Source organism: Protopterus annectens, chromosome 3.part1 (genome assembly GCF_019279795.1).
Source record: "Protopterus annectens isolate FY-2018-M chromosome 3.part1, PAN1.0, whole genome shotgun sequence".
Classification (NCBI taxonomy): domain Eukaryota; kingdom Metazoa; phylum Chordata; order Ceratodontiformes; family Protopteridae; genus Protopterus; species Protopterus annectens.
This window is the reverse complement of record NC_056732.1, coordinates 1,117,960,397-1,117,980,386: the sequence shown is the minus strand read 5'-3', so window position 1 is coordinate 1,117,980,386 and position 19,990 is coordinate 1,117,960,397. Positions and strand designations below refer to the sequence as shown.

General features: G+C 40.6%; 1 protein-coding gene across 1 annotated transcript in view; it reads right to left on the bottom strand.

Moving 5' to 3' along the window:
- The window catches only part of LOC122798379 (DENN domain-containing protein 3-like), a 1,373,701-nt gene that overhangs the window by 228,386 nt on the left and 1,125,325 nt on the right, over window positions 1-19,990 (bottom strand). Inside the window, exon 22 of the mRNA XM_044067263.1 lies at window positions 10,052-10,191. Coding sequence (XP_043923198.1) covers window positions 10,052-10,191 — 140 coding nt within the window. The remainder of the gene's footprint in view (window positions 1-10,051; window positions 10,192-19,990) is intronic.

Below are 19,990 nucleotides of genomic sequence, written 5' to 3'. Positions count from 1 at the left end.
GCAAAACAGGAAAATGGGCATAACGAGTACAATAAAAGGGCAAAATAAGCTTAGAAAAGCAAGGCAACTGCATATTTTTAGTAAACGACCGTATTTTGGCAAGAGATACTATTTTGCATTGACCAAAGCCATTCAAAGCATAACAAGAGCTGTTTGAAGTATCTCAGAGTGTGCAAAGTGTTTGCAGTGAGTGCTTTGTTACAGTGCAATTACTTCAAAGAGTTTACTGTGTGTTAAGTACAGTTATTTTGCAAAGTGCAGTCAAAGTACAGCCATTTCGAAAAGTTTCTTGTGCTGTGTACATTTATTCACAGAGTGCCGGCATTTCAAAGTGTTTCTTACATTGATAAAGGGTGGTTTTGCAAAGTACAGAGATTGTAAAGTGTTCTCATGCTAGAGACTTATTTAGCAAAGTGGAGTTGTTTCAAAGAGTGTTGTGCTATTGGGCATAGTTACAAGTTCTGGTATAAATTTCTGGCATATATATGTGTGTGTGGTGTTCATACATAATTTCAAGCACCTTCACTACTGTGCGTTGATATGGCAGAGGCATTTCACAGACCCAGTCCACTTTTGTGTTTAAGCGTAATATTGCAGAGAATTGGAGAGTATTTGACCAGGATGTGATAAACTGAGATGCTGCCAGGCAAGCTAGCTGAAAGTTTGTAAATAATTATATGTCACTTGAAAGTATTAATATGATTTGTATAAAAATGTGACAGTCAGCCCAGCTAGCTAGAAGTTTGTAAACAATTCTATGGCATTTGTGAATAGTAATACGATTTACATGCTTGTCCAAAAAATGTAAGAAAACTGTTATGTGCTGAGCTTCAAGAATGTAACCACAGTGTACCCTACTGGAAAAGAACAGAGTTAATTTGCAAAACTCTAAGAAAAGCTAGAAATTATTTCTATTGTCTGGAAGCAATTACAGGTTTCAAACATAAAAGTGTGTAACTATTTTACAACTTCCACTTCCAGGCAAGCTTCTAAGAGACGTGTCAGCTTCTATATTCTTGACACTGAGGTGCTAACTTTTAGGTTTCTGTTGCCCTGGAAATTAAAGGCAAGAAGTGACAAGAATGATGTAACCTGAGATGGCCCAGCAGAAATGCTTGATAGTAACTTAAGAACTATTTCAGAGAGTGAGTCGGTGTATTTTGTATTTGTCTCTGGACCTAGAAACATCCATTCAGCACTTGTATTTACAATAGTAAGTAATAGATTACAGTATTTCTCTTAGATGTAGATAGGAAAATAGTAAGATTAGTCTAGATGTTTTCTGTATTTATGTGAGATCATCCTGCAATGTTGTTTTAAAACATTTCCTGTGATTCTAAACTCTGTTACTGTGTTGAGTTATTGTGTATTGTATTATTCTGTTATTTATTATTAAATACATTTAAATCTTTTAATTGTGGCTGGTTTGTTTAGAGTTATTTAAGCTCTTAGCGTACTTGCATATGTATCTGGTGGCACTGTATAGGCCACTCCTAAATAGCCTTAAAAGTTTGGTCACACTTCCCATTTGGATAATAGTAACATTGCACAGTAGAATTGGTCACCCTTTGGGAAGGGTCTTACAGTAGCTGATAAAGAGCTGGTTGGTGGAAGTGATTGGTTGGTGGCAGTGATTACCTTATAATCTGGGCAGAAAGGGGCATAGCTAGTAAACCTGTGCCAGCCTTCCCCAGGAGTTGTCTGTGTTTGTTTTTATAAGAATCAAATCTGTGTGTGTGCCAGCTACTTGGGCAGGGACAGCAGTGGTTGGACAGAGAGGGTGCTAAAGGTTTTGGCTTGACCACTCGGCTGAGATCTTAACCCTATAGCTGTGCCAGTGGGAAGTCTTAATGGGGATCTGGACAGAGAGGGAGAAATCAGCCCCAGACTGACTGTGATATCTGTGTGCTCTTAAGGGAAACTGTACTTTACTATGTGTGTACTTGTTATACTCCCAATGTGCACGTCCCTCACTGGTGCTAGTGCCGAGGATTGAGGCTCCTTGATTACTGGGCCAGTGCAGAGGCGTCACACAGGAATACAACATATTCATACAAGCAGCTTTTTGTGACAAAGATGCACATACAAGGGCATTTATTTTGCTTAACTTAGTGGGGTCAGAAGCCATTGAAAGACAGCATTCATTTGTGTATATGCCAGCAGTATATGGAGGAGAGGGGGGAAACCCCCATATTGTTGTACCGGCTTAATCAAGAGAGAACTCTGAGTGCTTAAAACGTAAATTTAGAGAAATGTGTAACCCCCAGACAAATGCTACAGAGACACCTATTTTATACAAGAGACCAAAAGCCAGGATAAACATTTGCAGCTTATATCACTGACTTGAGAAATAAAGGTAAAACTTGCAGATTTAGTGATTTGAAAGATGAGTTGATAAAGGACAGGCTTTTGTATGGTTTTAGTAATGCTGCAGTGAGAAAGATTCTGCTTTGTGACAGTGATTTAACATTGAGCAAAGCTACAGAGATTTGTCAAATCCATGAGCTCACAGAAAGGCACATGAATATGCTTGCAAGTGATAAGAGCATGGTTTCAGCTGCATCTAGAGCAAGCTTAGACAGCATGCAGCATGTGGCTAGCAGAAACAGGCCTAAGTACATGACAGATGCAGCCCCTGCAGGTTTTCCAGGGAGAGCCCGTAACTTTCCAGCAAGTTCTAAGACTAGCTCAGCAAAGTAGACATGCTCAGTGCAGTATAAGGGTGAGTCAGCAAAACCCAACAAGTTTTATTGTTAACTGTCATCATTGTGGTGTCAGTCATGAGTCTACGACAGAGAAATGTTTAGCATTTGGTCAGCAATGCTACAAGTGTAAAAAATGGAACCACTTTCAAAAGCTTAGTAAGTCAAGAAAGCTTCATTCAGTTAAGAAAGTTCACTCAAAAAAGCAAGTTGATCATGTAGAAAATTGCAACCCTACTTTGTGTAGATGGTACATCAGTGGTTGGTGAAAAGGCTGATGCAGTAGATTTGTTGGCAAAGAACAAAGGGTTTTGTACTGTCCTGATCAATGGTAAACCCACGAATCTCAAAGTAGACACTGATTCAAAGTGCAATGTTATGTTAGCATAAACATTTGCAAGAGTAAGAGCATGTGAACAACTTAATTTAGCTAATTGTGTTAAGCTTGTTACTTATGGAGGTGAAGAGATTCAAACCGAAGACTCAGTAGTGCTTTCATGCTATTCAGCTGGGAACAGTTACAGCTTGCAATTCTATGTAGTCAGACCACCTTTGCAGTCATAATTAGGTCTCAGAGGCAGTACGCACTTCCCCTAGTTCCAGCTTCACTGGTGCTATTTTCTCAGAGTATGCTGATGTTTTCAACAACAAGCTAGGCAAACTTACAGTTGCGTACTCCACGAAAGGAGACCCAGAGGACAGTCCAGTGGTCAGACCAACAAGGATAGTTCCAACAGTCATGCAGGACAAAGTCAAGGTCCAGTTAGATAAGATGGTGCAGGTGTGATTTGTCCAATCACAAAACCAACTCAGAGGGTGTCTTCCATGGCAGTTGCTCATAAGAAAGGCTTGGATGAAATCAGAATATGCATTGACCCAACAGACTTGAACAAGGCATTAAAGGAGACCTTATAATCCTATGCATACAGTTGAGGAGGATGCCTCCCCCCATGCCAAGTGCCACTGTTTTTTCTGTCTTGGATGCAATGAATTCATTTTTGCAAGTGATGCTTGATCGGAAATCTTCACTACTGACTGCATTCAGTACTTCATTTGGTAGATACAGATTTCTCAGAATGCCTTTTAGAATAAATTCTGCCAGTGAAGTCTTTCAGCATGCAGTGGAGCAAATTGTTTTGGGTTATCCATGTGCTATAATAATGGATGATTTACTAGTTGGAGGTAATTGAGAAGCAGAACATGACAGAAACCTCAGGAAAGTTCTGGACAGAGAGCATGAAGTGAACTTGAAGCTCAATCCTCTGAAATGCAGATTCTAGCTACCAGACATTACTTATGCATGTCATTTATTTACCAGTACAGGCTTACAACCAGGCCCATCCAAACAAGCAGCCATTCTTGAGATGCCAGCTCCAGACCATGTCCAAGCCCTACAGGGTTTCCTTGGTATGGTTAATTATTTGGACAAGTTTATATCTGCCTTTAGTGAGTTAACACCTTTAAACGAGCTGACGCACAAAAATGTTGACTGGTCATGGTTGGAACAGCACCAGAGAGCATTTGATAACCTCACACAGCAAACTGCCAATCCACCTACACGGAGGTACTATGATGTCCACAAACCAGTAATTCTTTCCTGTGATGCTTCAAAGTTTGAGCTTGCTGCATTTATTCAAGAAGGCAGACCAGTTGCCTATGCGTCTAGAACTCTTACCCAAACTGAAATGCAGTATGCTCAAATTGAGAAGGAACTTTTGGCAATTGTGTTCACATGTTCGAAGTGTGTTTGCATGTTCCAAGTTCCATGATTATATTTATAGCCGAGATATCCAGATTGAAATTGAACATCCAACCTCTAGTCACTATTTTAAAGAAACCTATGCATACCGCTCCAGCAAGATGACAAAAAAATGATGCTCAAATTACAAAAACATAGCTTCAAAATGGTCTATACAAAAGGCAAACTTCTTTATATAGCTGATACCTTATCCAGATTGCCCAGAAATACCAGAGAACAGCTTGATGCAGAGAATTTTCACTTTCTCATGGGTGTGTGTAACTTTTCTACCACAAGACTTGATGAGCTGACACATCATAGAAAGACTGATCCAGTTTTGCAGAAGCTCAACCACTTCATCAGTGTTGGATGGCCATCAAAGCAATCTTGTGTAATGCCAGAAGTACAACCTTATTTTCCATATAGATATGAGATGCTGATGGAAGACGGTATTATTTTCAAAGGCCCTAAAGCTATTATTTCAACTTCTTACAACATGAATACATTCAGATTTTGCATTGTGGCCACCCAGGATCCGAAGCTACCAAAAGAAGGGTGATAGGACTAGTATTTTGGCCATTTATGTCAAAAGTGCTTTCATCATGTTCAGTATGCACTATTACTAAATCACATTTGCAAAAAGAGCCGCTTCAGCTAAGCCAGATTCCTGAATTACCTTGGTCAACAGTAGCCACTTACATACTTGAGTGGAACAATCAGTATTACTTAGTGTTGGTAGGCTCTTACTCGAACTGGTTTGAGATCAATTTGCTACCTAACTAACATCTAACAGTGTTATTACAAAGTTGAAACGTCATTTCTCAGTCCATGGTAGTCCACACAAAGTTATTTCTGACAACGATACCTGGTTTACCAGTCAATTATTTCAGAAATTTGCAAAAGAGTGGGACTTTATCCATATTACTAGCACTCCGGAATATCCACAGTCAAATGGCCTGGCTGAACGTGCAGTACAGAGTGCAAAGTAATTACCAGAGAGGTCAAAGTGTGACAATACCGATATCTTCTTGAATTTACTTAATCTCAGAAATATACCCGTGACAACCTACTTGGCTCATCTGCTCAGAAACTTCTATCTAGGCAAACCAACAACCTTGCCTATCAGTTCTAGTTTATTGGTGCCTAATGCTAAAAACAGAGCAATCAAAAGCCTAACTATTTAAGAAGCATTTCTTTCAAAAGTCCAGCTATGATAAAACAAGCAGATTTCTTCATCCGTTGAATGAAGGAGAGACGGTGAGGGTGCAATCAGAGAAAGGCTGTGATCGATTTGGTCAAGTGAAAGGTATATGTGCCTAGCTGAGATCTTATTTAGTGGAATCTGAGGGTATAGAATACAGGAGAAACTGCAGGCATTTTCTTCTGGTGTCTGAATAGATATCGCAGCATTGAACTTGTAATACAGACTCTAGATCTCAGACCAACCCAGACAATGTTCATATTGAAGAACATGTCTCAGTACCTATTTCCATTCCTGATGATGTCCCAATGTCCCTAATCATAAACATTCCTTAAAGACAGTCCCCCTTGTTATATCCAATTCTGATTTTTATGTTACAAGATCAGGTTGTATTTCTAGACCTAGTGTAAAATTCATAGCAACCTGGACATGATTGTTTTATGTTTTTAGTTTAATTTTGTATGGCTGCATGTCAAAGAATTAGTTTTGTATAACCGCATATCCTAGGATCATTTCTGTATAAATTGCATGTCAATAAATGGTGTCATTTTAGTGTATGACCTATTTCTCAGAGGGAGGTTGAAGAACAGAGCGTCTGTTGTAACTTTAAGAAGTTTTTCCAGATGTAGGCACGTGCATATAAATACAGTATGTGCAGACAGCAGTGCCATTTTGAGAGAACAGTCAGAGTGTTAACATGTACGAGTGTAGTAGTCAGTCTGTTTATAAGTTTATTTAAGTTTAATTTACTAAACCTTAATCCTGATGTTTGTGTATAATAAAGCTGCTTGAACCGAACCCACAACTGTTTGTCTTATTCTGAGCAGACGAGCTTCACCCGTATAACCTGTAATTTCCCAGCTACCACAAACTGCTATACAAATACAGTCCTCTCAAGCAAGAACACATACCTGATGCTCAGGACAGTCTGTTAGCTATGTCCTTCCTCTGGAGCTTGAGCTGCAACTGAAAGCATTCCTGACAGCCAACACTATTTCAGGACTTCAGGAAAAACTGAGCTGAACGACAGAAACACCTAAAGTAGTCACAGCCTTAAATTCAGTGTCAGATTCTGGAGCTGCTTGAAGGGAGAGAGGATTCTCATTCATGTTGGACATTAACAATCCATGGAGTGAAGTATCAAAATCTAATTCCTGATGAGTCAGTAAAGGGAGATCAGATCAGACAGCATATCCACTCTGAGCATTGTCAGAAGATGGGCTGAAAAGGAAAATGTGCATGCAAAGGCATCTTCACTGGGAAGATGGACTGCATTTATCCTCTACTGCCATTGGTTCAGGCAGACTAAGCACAGCCAGGATGAAAAAGGCACCCATCTGTGGATCACTCACATTTGGAAAAATCTGCTGTATCCAGTGGCTGAGAATTTTTTCCCTTTCCCACAGTGGGCTCCTTTCCCTATGCACCAAGTCTACCTCCACCAGGCTCTACTAAACTGTTGTCCGGGACGACTGAGTAGATCAAGAAAGATTGTGCAGCCTCATACTGCTGCCAGGGAGTATGCCCTAATTCTTGCCCTCTCACTGCAATCTTGCCAGCTCCACAACTGATGTCGTCTTGAGGTGCATGTACACTTCTGAGCATGTGCAACCTCTTAAATAAGAAACTCACCCCTTATGCAACTCAGAACTGGGAGGTCTCATGCGCTACTTACTGTAGTGAGTCTAGGCGGTCTCCCTGCCCCCAGAATGAGTGGATAAGGTTTTAGGAGAAAGCTGCACTTCAGCATACACCATCAGCCAAGACCTACAAGAACCGTGATAAGGTAATCTTGTCATTCAAGGTTCACTGCCAGACCTTCACAGTTTTCCTGAAGACAATATAAGCTCTGTCTTCTGATCTACTTATTCAGGTGGTGGTCCACAGCTTGGTTATGTTCACTCCCTAAATTGTTATGCACTTATATTTTACAGTTCAGTTTTTATTAAGTGAACGAACTGTAAAATACCTGCTACAAAAGAATCAAATATAAACTAGTAGGTAGTCCACTGTTGAGTTAAATATGGAATATCCTTTATTGAAACATCCAAACAAGCGAGCCTAGTTGAGGAGTATATTGAAAAGCATCAAAAACATTCCTTATTTATATATAATCAGGTTGTTTGGAGCAAGGGAGTAGTTAGAGGGTGGTTCTGTTAACGACTATAAAAGCATTAAAATCTTTCCTTTAGCCAAGTGCCCCTTAATACCATAATGTAATCAGAGACTGTGCTACCTAAAACTGAAACTAAAAAGCTAGAGGCAAATTACAGTCCAAGTTCAGCTTATTAACACTAACCAACTAATCAAATTTTATTAATTAAGAAACTAACAAAAAGCTCTACCACTAGACATCTAACAGAATAAATATTAATAAATATACAACTTAGCAAAGATCGCTTTTTATCAAATAATTTTTATACATGTTTTTAACAGTGATATATGAAGTTAATTTACTGATGCACTGTAGAAAAAAGGTTAAGTTACGGAGAATGGATTGTTTTCAAGGCTGATTGTTTAAATGGATAACCAGTGGGTACTTGTTAGTTAGTATTCGTGTGAATACACACACACACATATATATATATATATATATATATATATATATCTATATATAAAATAAAAAAAATGTTCCAAGTTATTTCTTATTTTGATGAAGTCGTCATTACTAGAATGAAAGCACATTTATTTAATAGTGTGAATATTTCACCTCGGAGACCCTTGTTTTTTTGTGTGTTACAACTGGTAGATTATTTAAGCAATAACCCACGCCTGGGTGTGGGTAATGCTGAATTTACCCACGGGTGGTGTGGTTTGGTCACGAGGGCAAAACTATTATACAATGACATTATTTAAGAAAAATGCTTTTCTTAAATGTCCTTGTATAACGGCGCCGTGCTGTCCTTCCTCTGCTGGACAGCTCCGCTTTGCCATTGCTGATGTATTGTGCATGCGTTTGGAACTTGCGTTCCCATGCATACCCAGTACATCAGTGCTCAGGAAAGTAACGGAGAAAAGAAGATCTCCATTGCTATGCTTTTTTTTTTTTTTTTTGTAACCCTTAAAGAATATATCAACGGAAAAAAGTCTGGGCGACCGGACCTTTTACCGTTGTATATTCTCAATGGGCATGCTGGTTGGGCTGGCCAATCAACATGCTCGTTTTACGATGTTACAAGCCAGTCATTGTATAATAGTTTATTTTTTAATGCATTTCACCTGGTTTTGGATGAATGTTATAATTTAATCAAGGTAAATGGATAACACGTCTATTTGTGTATTAGGGCAGTTCTATATATGTACTGCAGTCAATGAGTCTTTAGTACACACACTGACATCGAACATCAATCTGCAAGAAGCAGCCATGAACATTAAACAATATTGTACATCAGGTATGGATGGAATTCCCTGAAAACTATCACTCATCACCAGAATTTCAAGATAGGTTCAGACAGCTTTCTGCCAACACGTGTATATATTCTTCACTAAAACAAATAGACTAAGATCTGCATATTTATTTGGATTTGCTTCTGTAATTAAAGCTCCTCGTGTGTAAAAATGAAGTAATTCTTTCAAAAATCACACCAGGTGCAGTACAGAAGATTTTAAATGTGTGATCTAGTCACCAGTTGGTCAGCATCGTTTGAACTTGTGTTCCGCAGTGAAAGTTACTGCTATGAAAAAATGATGTAGAAGATATCCCCTTCAGAAAACTGCATTCAGACTAAAAGCATAAAAATTGTAGTGTCGCACTTTTAACAAAACGTTTCATCACATTAAGGGCAGGTTCTGGCTAGCTATAAATTTCAAACCTCATATATCAGAACACTGGAAATACTTGTGCTTACTTAATTAAACTGTTTGAATAAATGAATGACTTACTACAGCTAATTCCAACAGTCTGTAGTGATCAATGTCACTTTAATGCAAAAGATTGCGGCTATAAGAAGGGCGGCCACGGTGATGCAGTGTTTAGCATTGTCGCCTCACAGCAAGAGGTTCTCCAGTTTGATTCTCGGTTGGGGTGCCTTCTGTGCGGAGTCTGCATGTCCTCCCTGTGGTCGTGTGAGTTTCCTCCGGGAGATCCGGTTTCTTCCAACATCCCAAAGGCATGTTGTAGGTGGATTGGACACTCTAAACTGGCCCTAGGCATGAGTGCGTGTGTGTGCTTCCATGGAAGGCTGGGCGCGGGCTGGCAACTAGACACCGTAAAACTCTGCTGCCAATCAAGAGCGAACAGGTGATCTGCTGTGGCGACCCCTAACCGGGAAAAGCCAAAAGAAGATGATTAAGGCTGTTTCATCCAGTAGAGACCCATGTTTGATTCCCTCAATCTCCCTTGCGACCACTGAGTATTTGGCAGAGCCTGTGTCAAAGTGAAGGGATACATTTAAAGCCATCGCTACTTACAGCACCAAAGCATGTTGTTGTAGAGCTTGAAAGAAGACATCTTTTTGCAAGGCACTTGAAAATGGTGCTTGACTTTAAGAGTGCTGACATCCCAGATGATAACTGTGCCATCCAAACTGCACGAATAAGCCTGTCTTTGGCTGAAAAATATTCATAAAATATTATGAGATACTACAAGTAAAAAAGAAAAGATTTTAAACGTAAATGCATGTTCCAGCACAAAGCAGTCTCATTATACAAAGAATAAACAGAAAGTAATACTAAAAGAGAAACTTTTATCTGACTACTCCAACCTCTTCTCCCTTTTTTCCTTTTCCCTAAAGTATATCAGAAAGGCATTTTGTGTATATCAGTACTTACAGCCAAAACTATGGTGAAGGTAGGAATGGGGAAATAGTTTATGCATTAATGCATATGCCTCCTTTAATTTGAGCCAGGTCTGTACCCTGCATACATGCTAAATCTGATTGTTCTGATATGCATTGTTCTTGAGCAGTTTTCAAGATCATTTTCATGTATATATGCATTATGTACTATATGCTCCCAGTAAAACTTTATGTAAATGCTGTGAATGTAGCAATATTTTCCAACAGAGTAGTGCAATCATTGACTTTTTTAAAACACTTTACATCTGAACACTGATACAAAAATATTGGCAGACCAGATCCAGCTTATGCTGTAGATGTTAATTATCCAATATATGTTATATACTTTATACTCTATAAAATAAATTCATCATCATTTTGATGGCAAGAGAAAAGTACAGTTGTCTAAGTAAACTTATCACAATAGTAGATGTTTGAATGATCACTGCTGCAGTAGCCTTAGCTATATGGATGTTATATCCTTGGCAGGATATAATGTTAGTTATCATGCCAAGTATATAATAGCTGGGCAGCGTCCAAAGCTTCAGGCCACCTTCCATGTGTCCAAACTGTCAGGCAGCTCGAGCTGAGCTGACTAAAACACAGGTTTTGGCACCAAGCCCTTCAGAGTTTTCCTGACACCAGAGAGAGGAAGGCCAAGCCCTGAAAGGACAATGCTATGAAGAATAAAAATAACTACATTCTGGCATAACTAATGCACCAAAAAAACAAGAAAGATGACAGGGAGCAGCTACAAACATGTACTGTTAAGGTAAGTTCACTTACCCAGCTATACTATGCTCATCATATTGATCACTGCTGCAGTATCCTTAGCTATAAAGGTAGATTACTCTAGCTTACTACATTTGGAAGTTGGAAGAACAACCTAGGAGCCCCTACAAAATGGTCTTTGAAAAGCCTGATCAAGACTTGGAGAAGACATCCAAGTTTATTAAGCTTTGTAAAAGAATGTAGAGAGGACCCAGCTGAGGCATCTAGAATACTTCTAGAATCCAACTCTTTCCAAAAAGTCACAGATGAAATGATGACCCTGGGAGAGTGGGCCTTGACCCTGCCTGGAATAGTTTTGTTTTGGTGAGCAGAGCAGAACGTAATAGCCTTAGACAACCATGTGGACATAATCAATTTTGACACGAGTTGTCCCTTCCTTCTTAATATGAAATGAACAATGGATCTGAAAATCTGAAAGATTTAGTTCTATCATGATAGTACCGCAGTTGTATGTAGAGATCCAAGGTATGGTGTACCCTTTCTCCCTTATTTTTAGGTTCGGGAAAGAAAACACGGAGACAGATATTCTGGCTTAAAGTAAACTCTGATAACAATTTAGGCATAAAAGAAGGATTAGTTCTCAAACAAACCTTTTCCCTGAGGAAAATTAGACAGGGTTGACTTCTATTACACACAAAAATAACAAAGATACTCTTTTTGCAGAGGTCAGAGCAATCAGTAAAACTGTTTTCAGTGCCAAGACCCTCAAGTTACCCAGGCTAGCTGGTTCAAATGGAGCAAGTGTTAGCTTCGATACAAAATTAAGACCCCAAAGATGGGCCACCAGTTTTCTTGGAGGCCTCTTATGCAAAAACCCATTCAAAAACATTTTGACATGAACATGCATTGAAACAGGAGGATCCGTGGGCAGACATGCTAAAATGGCCAATAAATTAATCTTGGTGGAGGAGTAAGAATGGCTATAGTATAGTAATTCATACAAATATTGTAAAACCAGGGAACTAACCCTGAATGAGGCTGGTTATGTTGTTGGCACCAGCTAAAAAACCTTTTCCATTTGCTAATATATGATTTTTCTAGTAGCAGGCTTTCTAGATTATATTAGTACCTGCTGCACATCCTCAGTAAACTGGTGCTTAAAGGAAATAAAGACCTTACCATCCAGGCAGTCAACTGACATTGATTGTTGTTGGGGTGTATCAAACACCACTGTTCTTGTTTGAGTAGATCCAGTCTGTGAGAACGTTTATGGTAATTGTTCTTTGCCATTCCCAAAAGAAGGGAGAAACATGTTTGCCTGGGATAGAAAGGAGTCACCACAATGATCATGTATATTAGGAGAAAGGGTGGAAAAGCATACAGAAACATTCCTGTCCAAGGAAAAGAGATCCGTCTTCCAGGCCTTCTTGCATCTAATCCTGGAGCACAATCTTGCTAGCTGGTTGTTCAAAAAGGAGTCACAGTTCTACCTGAGGAACTTCCAAGAGATGAATCAAATATTGGAAGACCTCCAATCTAGTTTCCATTTGTGAGGGTCTGCCTAGTCTTGCTCAGCTTGTCTGCCACAAAATTTTACTCTGGAATGCAGGATGTCTGTAGCCGGAGACTGTGCTGTGAAGCTCTACATCAAGCTAACATGGCTAGTCTGCACAGGGGTATGATCTGGTTCTCCCTTGCTTGCTGATGTACCACATGTCTGTAACAACCTGAAGAAGTCCTGAGGACCAAATATGATTCAGAGAGTTGAATGCCTTAATCAATCAAGCATCTTCTTTATATTTGTGCGCTTGCATCTGTCTTGGTGTCTCATACACCTTGCAGATTTATCTCTTCTGAAATTGCTTCCCAAACAAAGACCGAAGGGTCTGTAGTTCTGTAGTGACTACATTGGAGCAGGGAGGGAGAAGAGGAGACCTGGATTTAAGGATATCTATTGGTCTCTGTCACAGAAGGAGATACTGCCAGCCCAGGTATCTGGGATTTTGTAAATAACTGTCATTTGTGAATATCAACATGATTCATATAAGATGTCTGTTCTACAGATGTATTAGAGCTGTATGTCCTATAAGATGGTTTGTACAGATATGTGCTGAAGAGGTATTTTAAATTGCTGTTTGAAATATATCCAACAGTGTACCCCACTGGAAAAGAATAGAAATGTATATACACTATTATAACTTTTAAATTTATATATTTTAACAGGGGAAACTTGAGCACAGGAACTGGCAAAACTTCAGAAAAACAGTTGAAATTAAATTACTTTATGGCTGGACCATAAAAAAAGATGTTATCTTTCAGTTTCAGTGCAGCAGGAGACAATGTCTGTACTAGAGAAGTTTTCTGTATTGTCTTTAAATGTGGAGGAGTGTAAATTATTTTACGACTTTCTTCATTTGCCAAAATATCTGAGGTCTATATTTTCACAGGTGGATGCTAAATACTACTAGCTTTCAGCAGCAGGGATTTTACCTGGGATAGTCAGATGACAAGAAATTATGTAATTCTGCAAGCTATCCCACCAGTAATATTTCAGATATTAATTTGGGAAGTCTTAGAGCATTCTGTATTTTGTCTTTGACCTGACAACATCAAGATCCACTCACCACATCTGTCTTGCTGCTCTAATTAGTAAATGTTCATAGGTTCATACGTGGGTACTAGGCGGATGGCCCTGGAGCCCTTACAAGCCTAGTTCATAGGATTACCCTGGCTTCATGTCACCTGACATTAGTTCCTAGTATCTCTGTCGAGTAGAGCCACTGGAGTGATCCCCAGGGTGAATTTTCTATTTCCCATCCACTCATCAAGATTTATTTTGAAGAGGGCCATTGAGGTGCTCTGTTTGACATGTATGTGAAGTCTATTCCATAGCATGGCCAGTGTCTGGGTTATGAACCTATCCCACCAGCATATTCTGTTGATTGTGGTAATGAGGTTGAGGTCTCTGGAGCGTGTGGTGTGGAGGGATTGGGATTTCTTTAGATGTAGCATTCTAACAGAGCTGGGTCAGACATTGCTTTGTAAGTCAAGCAGAGATCCGCCTCTAAGTAGGCAGTATGAAACAGAGAATAGTTGGAAGGTTTATGAATCTGTCCATATAGGACAACTGCTTAAGGTCTAGGATCATTTTTGTGAGGTAATTTTGCAGCCTCTCCAGTTGCAGGTGTCTAGTAAGGTACATGCCAAATGGGGCATTGTACTTGATGATTGGCCTAATAAGGGAAGAGAAGAGGGAGACGATGCCCTTTCTTCCTGGATGCAAAACCCTTCGTAATGAGATGTGCTTTCTGACTACAGTGGCAATGTGGTGGTCAAAAGAGAGGTTGCTGTCAACCTGTGTTCTCAGATCTCTTATAACGCCTTCTGTGTTCAGTGGACTACCATCGATGTGGTAATTCATGGGAACTGAGTTTTTCTAAAAGGGGATGATGACACATTTTTTTTTGCATTTAGCTTAAGGCCATGGTTGTGACACCAGTCGTTGGTCTCAATGAGGCCTTTCTGCAGGATGTCAACATCACTTGGAGTTAACAATAGCTCCCAACTTGCAATTAATAATAAACTTTGTCAGCCAGAGTCCCTTCATGTTAGCCTGAACTTCAGAGAAGTAGATACCAACAGGAGACAACCCAAGACCAAACCCTGTGGGACTCCACTCATGACTGGTTGGCAGTCTGACTTGGAGTCAGAACCCACAGTGTGAAAGTAGCTATCTGTGAACAAGTTTGCAATCCACCTAGTGACATAGGGGTTGATGCCTAGCTTAGTGAGTTTTTCTATGATTCCTGAGCAGGGAATGGTATCAAAGGCTTTGGCCAGATCAAGGTAGGCTGTATGAACCACCTTACCTTCATCCACAGCTCTGGTGACTGACTCAGTTGACTAGGTTGAGCAGCCATGATCTACCCTTCACAAAACCAAGCTGTGTGGTATTCAGCGTTTGGAGATTCCCTATATCCTTGTTTATTAGGTCCGTGATGATGCATTCCATATCTTTGCATATCAGACTTGTCAGGCTAATGAGGCGATAGTTCCCAGGTTCTGTAGTCACTCCTCCTTTGTGGAGAAGGATGAATGTAGCAGTGCGCCATTCATTAGGGACAAAGCCTGAGGTGAGGCTGCGATTGAACAGGACACGCAGGCGTGGTGCCACTTCACTCTGTAGTTCATGCAGAACACAGCCAGGGATATTGTCAGGTCCCATAGAAGCTATATTCTTGGCCTTGGACAGTGCTGTTTTAACCTGTGCAGCAGTAATACTGGGTGGTATTGTGATTGGTCCTTGGGGTGGGGGTGGGGGGTAAAGTTGGCACTGAATTTGTCGGCCAGTATATTGGCAATATCTGTTGGCTCAGTATAGAAGGTACCATTGTGCAATAGCTCAGAGCAAATCTGGATATTGCTGTGGATATTCTTTACATAACTATAGAAGACCTTGTGGTTGTCTTTACTATCTACTGCAATTCTGTTTTCAAAGCTAGCTATGAAGATTTGATGAGGGATCTCAATTTTGTTGAGACTGATTAGGGAGGTTAGTCTTGAGACTTCACCTTATTCTGCATCAGTTTCTTCCTACTCTTGTAGAGTTTATGACAGGGGGCCACCAGATTGGCTTCCTTTTTTTTTTTTGAAGGAGAGTGTTTTTGGTTCTATTGGGTATGGCGAGATCTATACATTTCTGTATGTGTTCGTGCAGTGCATTGGTGTATGATTCGGCAGTCATGCAACTATTCTCCATTTGCATGGGTGGTGTGAAGTTAGTGACCTCTGCTTTTAGGAACCCAAAGTTAGCTTTGGAGAAGTTTTTCATGGTGGTTACCTTTGCCGTGTGGGGAGGGGGGGGGGGATTTCCAAGGTGATTAGTTTGTGGTCGGATCTAACCAGGGAGGAGTTGATTACTGGTGTAGAGAAACAGCTGCCCATGTTAGTAATGACCAGGTCAAGGATGTTGCAACTTCTAGTGGGGGTAAGTACGTGCTGGTCCAAGGCATTGGAATTACTGAATTCCAGGAAAAGTGTATTGGTACATGAGTAGTTTTCCTAGTTAATGGAGGGGTAGTTGAAGTTGCCCAGTATGAGAGTGTTAGGTTGGACCCTAATATTCTCCAGGATGTTTAGGAACGTGGAGTGAGACTCTTGGGACATGGTTGGGAACCTATAGCAGGCTATGACCTGTATCACTGTCTTACCCAATGTTAGCTGCACCTGAAGTATCTCTGATGCATTATGTTGGGCTATCAGTGTTTGGAGGTGTGTGTTTCCTTTATGAATATGGAAACACCACCACCTTTGGAGCTTCAGTCCAAGTTCTGGGGCCGAAAGGTGTGGAATGAGTTATAGCCTGGTACTGCAGGGGTGCTTCCTCCTGCTTTGAACCAGGTCTCTATTACAGCACAAATGTCGATGTTCTCCATTTTAAGGAGTGCTTCGAGGGAGTGCATTTTGAAATTTAGACTTCTAGTATTAAGCAGCATGACCCTCAGATTGCATTTGTTTGTAGCTGTTGCAGTGGTAATTTGGTCTTTGGAACACAACGTAAAAAAAGGCACTATAACGATGGCAAGAGCCTTGGCCAGTATCCGGAAGCCCAGGGGTGACAGATGTATGACATCTCTGGCAAAGCATCGAAGTTTGTCAATCATGTCATCCCAGGCAGACAGATACTGGATCCCCTTGGAATGATACCAAAACCTTAGCCAATTGTTGAAATCAATCATTTTCTGCTTGTACTGTAGTATCATTCTGGGTAATGGTAGGATGCTGCTGGGGGCTAGGATCATACACTCTTGGGCTACAGAATCTGAGAAGTCCTTTGTCTCTTTTCATGTAGTCTAGGAAGGTACATCTCGGGTCATTCACATCCACATGTACAATGACAGAGTCACATTTGTACCTGTTGTTGAGGGACCTGAGTGCGTGCATTATGTGGCGGATCCTGACACCTGACAGGCAGCTGACTGTTACTTTCTCCTTATTCAACCTAGTGAGTAGGACATCAGTGTGCCTGACTATAGACTCACCTATGACTAGTGTGTTGGGCATGCTGTATTGCCTTAGGGGCTTTGGTTGAGAGGCACGCTGTTTAGGAGAGTTGTCTCATGATTAGTGTTGTGTTGTGGTGGTTGAGTGCATTTCTGCCTTGGAGGCCTCAGCTGTTTAGGTAGATTCTTAATGAGAGCCTCCATGAAGGGGGTGTGTGGTTTGTGTTTTTATGTGAAGGCAGTGCTGGTGTGTGTTCTGGAGGGCTATGTGTTCCATGTGGTGTGGTGCAAGTGTTGACCTTCTCCTCTTGACCAGCTATTCCAATCTTGGTTGGAGAGTGTGTGGCTTCCAATTTTGATATACAAGTGCATCTCTCGCAATTCTGAGTGTTGGGAGGTAAGAGGATAAGGCTGTCAGTGTACATGAGGCAGCTGATACATTGCTTTAGGATGCCCAAGATGCCCAAGTTCACCAGGTTACTAGGAGAAAGCACAGGGAACTGGCCTTTAGACATACCTGGAGAGGTGGGCATTAATAAGTACTGGAGGTGTTTCCTTGCAGAACGTTTAGTGCTGGTGTGTGCTACAATAATTGCTACAAGAAGGCTGGTAAAGTGCTAGAGTAATAAGCTAGTAAATGTGCAGTAGAGAAGATTACTAGCAGATCTAAGGGAAAAATTGAAGAGCAGACTTTTTGGCACAGCTCAGAAGCTTACAAACAGTCCTGGATCTGTATCTGGGCTAGACTAGTTGCAGGAAAGGTGGAAAACAAGCGCAAACGCAGGTTTTAAAACCAAAAAGTTGAAAGAGATGGAAAAACTGCCCAAATGGCCAATAAACTACAATTTCTGGGCCAGAAACCACTCCACTTGTGGTAGGCTACCTAGTGCTTACCACTCCCACTGATAAGCTAGAAGGCTTCCCTCCTACACAGAAAGGCTTGGGGGGGGGGGCTCAGAAGCTTTTTTTATATATACAGAAAAACAGCTAAAACAGCACCAAAAACAATTAAAATGCAGTGCAAGCTAGAACACTTGTTATAGCAATAATAAAGCAAACACAGTTTAAATAAATGCAATTTATTCAAACGATATTGTGAACTGAATTCACTTACTGTTTTATTCAACTCTGAACAGTTAAAAAGTGCGAAGAAATATACTTATCAGCTCTATATTTCCAGATTGTTTGAGAAGCACACTCAGAACGCAAGGAGATTCTGGCAATGGTAGATTTTTTTTTATTTTTAGTAAAGTGGAAAGGGAGAAAGGAAAAACAGAGATAATTCAAGTTTAAGAAATTAAGTGGGTTGGCCTTCTCAAATGTTCTCTGTATTAAGTAGAATGAGCTAATGACACTAGACTGGGAGAAGTGTCCCAGATCAAATTTACAATAGGGCGGGCAACTGCAAAGCCACCAAGTATAAGAACAAGATACCAATAGGGAGAGAGGGTGGGAAATTAAATCAGTTATATGATACACTCCTTGGCAGGAAATCAGAACAAACAAAAAGAAGCTATGTCTTACCATAACATTCCATCTGTGTTGTTGATCTTTCATTCATCACTGATGGGTTCGGTTCCAAGCCCTCGGAACCGAGTTGGCCTGTTACCAAGCTCGTGCCAGCCAAAAACTCTCAAGTTAAGCTTCTACCAGTGCCCTTCTCCCTGTTCGAGTTTGCCTGTAATAAACCAGAAAAGCAGAGGCCCACTCTGCGCAAATGCCCTAAGTCACCACTTGGACCCAAAGTATCCCACAGGAGCCTTTGGAGGGGGAAGGAGGGTGGGAAGAGATGAATGAAAGAACAAATGGAATGTTATGGTAAGATATAACTTCTTTATCTGATGTTAATCTTCTTTCCATTCATCACTGATGGGACAGAATCCCAAGCTACCTTGAGACCTATGGGCGGCCCTTATGGAAGAACGTTCATAAATACCATTGAGCCAAAGGCAGCTTTCCCTCTGGAGGACCACATCCAATTTGTAATGATTGATGAAAGTGTGGGGTTTAGCCCAAGTGGCTGCTGGTCAAATGTCATCCATAGAAGCCCTGGATTGGAAAGCTACAGATGTTGCCATAGATCTAGTGGAATGGGCGTTAACTTGTGGCATAGGTTCTTTTGTGGAAGAGTAAGAGAAACGTATGCAGTGCCTTAGCCGTTTTGATAAAGTAACATTGGATACAGAATTTGCCATTCTAGGTCCAGAAAAAGAAATGAAAAGTTGGTCAAACTTGCGCATAATTTTGGTCCTGTCTAAACAGAATCTCAGTTGTCTGTGTACAGCCAATGAATGTAGGCAGTACTCTCATTTATTAGAAAAATTCGGGAAGAACACTGGTAGGTCAATGGACTGATTGATGGAGAAATCAAACAACTTTGGGGAGGAAAGATGGGTTCATCCAGAATAATACTCTGTCCTTGTGGAAGACCAAATAGGGTCTTCCGATGCACGATGCCTACAGCTCCAAAACCCGTCTGGCTGACATGGCTACCAAGAACAAGGATTTCCAAGACAAGAATTTCAGGTCACACTTTGCTGTGGGTTCAAAGGAGGGGTTGAGTCAAAGACTGTAGAACTAACTTGAGGTTCCATGGCACTTATAGGCTGTCTGACTGGGGGTCTGATGTGTGAAACTCCTTTGAGACAGGTTTTACATAAACACAGTGAGATGAAAGGCGTATCATTCAGTCCATTATGGTAATTCAAAATTGCTGCCAGATGTACTCGTATGGTAGAGGCTGTGGCTCCCTCTTCAAAAAACTTAAAGAAGTATTGCAAAACTGCTATTACTGGAGCCGAATATGGATGTAACATCTTATCCTTTGACCAGAGACAGAA